The sequence below is a fragment of the Trichosurus vulpecula genome, chromosome 2, assembly GCF_011100635.1.
Source record: "Trichosurus vulpecula isolate mTriVul1 chromosome 2, mTriVul1.pri, whole genome shotgun sequence".
NCBI classification, from domain to species: domain Eukaryota; kingdom Metazoa; phylum Chordata; class Mammalia; order Diprotodontia; family Phalangeridae; genus Trichosurus; species Trichosurus vulpecula.
This window is the reverse complement of record NC_050574.1, coordinates 194274993-194280992: the sequence shown is the minus strand read 5'-3', so window position 1 is coordinate 194280992 and position 6000 is coordinate 194274993. Positions and strand designations below refer to the sequence as shown.

The following is a 6000-nucleotide window of genomic DNA, read 5'->3' as shown; positions in this document are numbered from 1 at the left end:
AAAAAATCATCTGTTATAAAATTTTTGTTACACAGCACAAAAAAGATGTTTTACTGTAGAAGTCACGTGTGAAATCTACCGTTTCACAATATTTGGCCGTGCAAATGGCCCCAAACATAACAGCAAATACTGTGCATAATTTCTTCAGAATTACCAGAAGAAAGACTGGAAAAAGAAAAGTCCAGAACTCTTTAATTCCTTTAACTTCTCCTAGAGTAGTAAAAAATTAGGGACATACTGGCAATAAATGCAAAAAATAGAAAAGCTATAAATGCTAATAAAGACTTTCGAGTCTGAAAAAAATTACAGTCAGGGCACAGGACGAATTCTTCTGGACAAAATCTTCTCAGAGTTTCAGGTCCGGGAAAACCATTGTTGTCAATAATTTTCCTGTAATGATTCATTGAAGGTTTTGGCTCAAACTGATTGGCAGCATAACGGTAGAGGCCAAACTTGGGAGCAGTTCGGTCATTAAATGAATAAACAAAGTATCCATAAAGTCTGACACCGTCCAAGGCATGGGCTGAAAAATAAAAGACAGGAGATAAACGGAAAAGGAAGATGATTATTAACATTATGTGACAGGCAACAGTGATTCAAAGGAAATATATTTAATGTAGCCTTGGAAGCCAAGAAATAGCCAATAGTTTTTTTAATAAAACCTAAGACGGAATTAGAAAAAAAAATTAAATGTGAAAAAGATCAAAAATAAGCAAAGACCAAGAATTTGTTAAGTCTCTCGGCCAGCTCTATAGTATCAAAAAGTGCTATCATATGCTAATGTCAAATCACATACATACGGAGTAATGAACTTAGTGAGAATTCATTTTCCACTAATTTAATTAGCTCAATATGATGCAAATGTTGAGCTTCCTGAGGTCAGGGACTAGAACAATGGGCACCGGAGTCAGAAGACTCTAAATCAAAAAGCTTCTCTGCTACTTAAAGATGAAGAAATTGGGTCCTTGGGAGGTTAAGCAGTAAGCATCCAACACAGGAAAGTGCCTTTCCAACACACAATTCTTTCTTTTCCCTTAAAACTGAGGATATTATAACTAAATTCTCAGGTAATAACAGTATTTGAAAATTGTGTTATTCCTGAGAGACTTTCTCCAAGTGCAGTCATTTATAAATCAAAGTAAAAATCAATAAAATTAATCCAACACAAGGCTGTCCAAGTTAGGCATAAGTAAAATTTTAATTAGATTTTTGCTTGTGATGATGCATAAAATAAAATTTGTTGAAGACCCAGCACTCTGGGTGCCAACTTAAATTAATACTACAGTTAACTGCAGTTAATAATGCTGACCAAGTAGTAAATAGGGAAAACCTTCCCCTTTAAATTTCTAGAAACTGAAGAGATCCAAAATCAAAAGTGGTTTTACCTTAAATCTAATTTTAAAAAAATAATCTAGCCTTTCCCCCAAGATGGCACCGAAAGCAGGAGGAAGACGTTGTCCCCCCCAAGACAGAAGCCAAGGCCAATGCCTTGAAGGCCAAGGCAGTGTTGAAAGGTTTCCATAGCCACAAAAAGAAGATCCGAACATCCCCCACCTTCTGGCAACCCAAGACACTAAGACTTCGAAGGCAGCCCAAATACCCTTGGAAAAGTGCCACTTGGAGAAACAAGCTGGATCACTATGCCATCATTAAGTTTCCCTTGATCACTGAGTCTGCTATGAAGAAGGTTGAGGACAACAACACCCTAGTCTACATTGTGGACCTCAAGGCCAACAAGCATCAGACTGAGCAGGCAGTAAAGAAGCTGTATGACATTGACATGGCCAAGGTCAACACGCTGATCTGGCCTGATGGAGAAGAGAAGGCCCATGTCCAACTTGGTCCAGACTATGATGCTTTAGATGTTGCCAACAAAAATGGAATCCTCTAAGCTGTGTCTAGCTATCCCACTCCACCCACAATAAAAAGTTTTACAGGAAAAACAAAGGCTAATCAACCACAACAATTGCAAACGACTCATGATAAAAAATACTATCCACCTTCAGAGAGAACTGATAAACTCTGAGTGCAGACCGAAGCATATTTTTTACTTTCTTTTTTCTTTTCTTTTTTTTGGCAACATGCCTAACATGGAAATATATAATGGGTATGATATTGCTTGCCTTCTGAATGGGTGAGAGAGAGACTGGAGGGAGGGAGAGAATTTGGAACTCAAAATTTTTTAAATGAATAAAAAAGATAATAAAGATTATACAACCTCCAAAAACACCCCAAAGAATCTAATTAAGACATTTGTTTTTAATAATGGGAGTAATTAACCAAGCTTCACATTTTATACTACCAAACGGAAAGGCTCACTAAGAAGATGATAAGAGGCAAAACGAGGGAGAGGATAACCCATGTTACTCTGGATTCTTAATAGTTTCTTTAATACTTTCTTGAATCTGTGATCTCATCAATGAGTGCTCTCACTTCAATGATGCGAATCAAAAATTGTCCAGGCTTTCTCATCAGGTATGATTCCTTTCCATGTTCTCCCATAGGATTTCCCAATGTGCTGGGGCTTTCTTGATAATGCACTGATAACAACAGACCATGTAAGCTATAAATCAATTACTCCTGGCTTTCCCTACATCAGAGACTCATCTCCTTTTCAGTCTGTATATTTTTTCTGATATCTTTTACACTGCTTCTCCTGACCAATTCTTTATTAGTAATAATACACTTTGCCTAACTCATACCCAACTGGTATGTCCATTGCCCCTTAGGTAATCTATAACTTTAATTCTTTAGAAACTGCAGTTGGTATTGCATGCTTTACAACCATATAACATTACCAGAAAAATGCTGACATTGGGGCTTTGTTACAGGGAAAATCTTGGGGCTGATAAAAAGCACTGAACCCCCACCCCCACCCAATGATCTATTCCACTGTCCTCCTTCTGTTCAGTTCTAGGCTTAGCTCCTGGGCAATATAGAGTTTGTCCAAGATGTATGTATAGTAGTCCTTTTAGAACCACTCCCCTGAACTGAGCACTCACAGGTTAGGGTCCTTACATGGAAAAAGACTACTTCTCCCCTTCAGAGTTCTAGTAGTAACCTTGAAGGGTTGGGTTTTTTAGAACTGTAGCTCAGAAGCACCCAATCATGTATTTCCCAGTGATTATCAATATTGTTGTTTTTGTTCAGTCATTTCAGTTGTGTCCTATTCTTCGTGACCCCATTTGGCATTTCGTTGGCAAAAATGCTGGAGTAGTTTGCTATTTCTTTCTCCTTTTACTGATGAGGAAACTGAGCAAATAGCATTGTTACTTATGCAGGGTCATACAGCTAGTAAGCATCTGGAGACGGATTTGAACTCAGGTCTTTCTGACTCCAGGACCAGGTTTCTAATCCACTGCACCATCTAGCTGCCCTAGCATTTTTTTAAGGTGACACTTTTCCCACTGGCATTCTTCCCCTATACTCTCTCCCATTTGTTATCCCTTTGCCTTTGGAGTTTTGCTTATTCATTCATTTTTCTTTCCTGCTTTTATCTAGTTATTTAATTCTTCCCCTCTTTTTCCCTTTCAGTTAATTAGCTTGTAGCAAAGGTATTTACCAAGATGGTACTGTAAATCCAGTTGGCACTGGCACAAAATATTCCTCCTAAATTGGGGGGGAGGGGCTCCCTCCCCTTGCACAAGGCTCTTGGAGAGAGTCATATCAAATTCCAAGTGCAGTGATGGTGAGGTAGACATATAAGGAACACATATGGTAAATGAGTAACTCACAGCTCTTGGTTCTGGTCATCCTTTTCAACTTTCTTAAAGTCCTCATGAAGTTCCCCATAGATTCAGCCAGATTCTGAGGGTCAGTGCCTTTGCAGAGTCCATAGAGGACACCTCTTGCCATACTGAAGGGTCATACTTCTTTAAACTGCTTCCTTCCTCCTGTGGCTACCCTCCTGGATCTAAATGTGTTTGTCTTTTGATGTGTCTCCCAAATCGCATGTAGGTGCCTTGTCTCTTGTTTATACTGGTCCAAGCTGATTCCTTCTCAGGGAATTAGCTGGAATCCTTAGCTCCTTGACTTGGAGCCTTCAATCACTGCATGATTGAGTTTACCAGTGGGTGAACTGCTCTTTTTACATAGGTTGAGAGGTTTCGTCTGATTCTTACCTCAAGATATGTCCTGTGTGGTGTTATCTGCCTTCATCCAATAGTCAAAAGTCCTACCATACTTTACTTTGATTAAGGGCTTTGTTTATACACTGTGATTAGGATAGAGGAAAATTCCTTAATATCTAGTTTGCTTTGTTGTTTGAGTTGTGGGTAAAATAGCATCCAAATATAGGGATGGATGGACCAGCTCTAGTGGCTCTCCATTCAAATGTACATCATAATCTAGACAACAGGAATTCTTATATACTTTTTCATAAATTTTTCCTGCGAAGATAATTGTATCAAATTCTTTTGAGTGATAATAGAACTATTAGTGAGTTCTACCATGTCCTAAAGATTGATGCAATTAGCATGATATTATCCACAAATAATAGCTTCTGTAGGATCTCACCAATGATAAAGAATCTCTTTTTGATTTGGACTTTGCAATGGATATTTTGCATTATTTTGGCAAATACTTTGAACTTATTTCCCCTTCTTTTTTCTCTTATATTTCACTCGATATTTTAATCTGAGGACCATCAAACAAAATATTCTGTGTTGCTGAATATTTCAAGGAAGCTTATATGATTTCAACATGTGCAGGACAGACAGTAGATCCTTTAAGATGATATTTTGCTTTACCAACTAATTTTTTTACAGTCTCCAAACAATAAGCACAATGGTTTCTAGTGATGTTGGCCTCCTTGTTGTGGGCCTTGGTGTCTCCTTGTACAAGCCACCCATCTCCTAACTATGAGTATTTTCACTGGCTGATTTAATGCCTGGAATTCTCTCCCTCCTCATCTCTATCCCCTGGTCTCCCTGGCTTCCTTCAAGCCTCAGCTACCTCAGTTAAAATCTTATTTTCTTCAAAAAGCCCTTCTTGATCCCCCTTTAAAGCTAGTGACTTCTCTCTGTTGATCATTGCCAATCTATACTGTACATATCTTAGTTGCATACAGTTGTGTGTAAGTTGTATCCCTTGTTAGATTGTGAGTTCCTTGAGAGGACAGAGCATTTTTTGCCTTTGTATTCCTAGCACTTAGCACAGTATCTGGCATGTAGTAGGTAGTTAATAAACATTTGTTGACTGATTTACTGGTCTACCATGAAATATCATTTATGAAAGCTTGTATATTCTTTTTTTCATATCTTCATCAAGGATTCTTTAAAAAGGCTTGTAGGTTATTCTCATAAAGATGTTGCAGAGATGGGAAAACCATTATATGCATTTGAAGTTACTGATATTTTCGGGGTTGATTTTTTGGGTAGTGATCATGTTTGGTTTTTTTCAGAAGTGTTTGATATCCTTCCCTTTCCAAATATCATGAGACTCTATCCCTCAATGTCCTCATAATTATATTACCTCCAGTAGAGAATTTCACTTTATAAATTTTGTTTAGTTCAGCTCGTCTTGCCATCTTTATTTTCCTTAATGCTATGCACCTCTTCATGCAAGAATACCAGAAATTGTTATATTAGAAATTCAAATATGGTGCTTCCACTGTTATTGATGGAAAATTAGTTTGTTATAGTAATCTTGATAGATTCTTTTTTCTATTTTTATCTGTTTATTGTCCTTCTGGTTTCTTCCTTGGGATGATCTGGTTTAATTGAGTCTGTTGCCAGCTTTCATATTGATAGTCTCTGTCAATGTCTGTTCTCTTACCCATTTCCCATTTTAAAAAGCATCAATAGGTTGTGTAAATGGGTCATTTGTAATTGGTTTAATTGTATGCCATATGGTTTCCTCATTTTCATTTTTTTTCTAATTTGATATTGATTTTTGTATTGACTAACAAGTCAATAGTCTGACTGTAGAGATGGAAGATTAAAAATGACTCCTACATCAATAACTATATTTCCTGCCTAAGTTATGTAGTCAGTTTCCTTT

The 6000-nt window shown here is 37.4% G+C and overlaps 1 protein-coding gene across 1 annotated transcript in view; it reads right to left on the bottom strand.

Moving 5' to 3' along the window:
- Positions 1 to 200: 200 nt before the first annotated feature.
- The window catches only part of KL (klotho), a 54367-nt gene continuing 48567 nt past the window's right edge, over positions 201 to 6000 (bottom strand). The window contains exon 5 of the mRNA XM_036746078.1: positions 201 to 523. Coding sequence (XP_036601973.1) covers positions 201 to 523 — 323 coding nt within the window. The remainder of the gene's footprint in view (positions 524 to 6000) is intronic.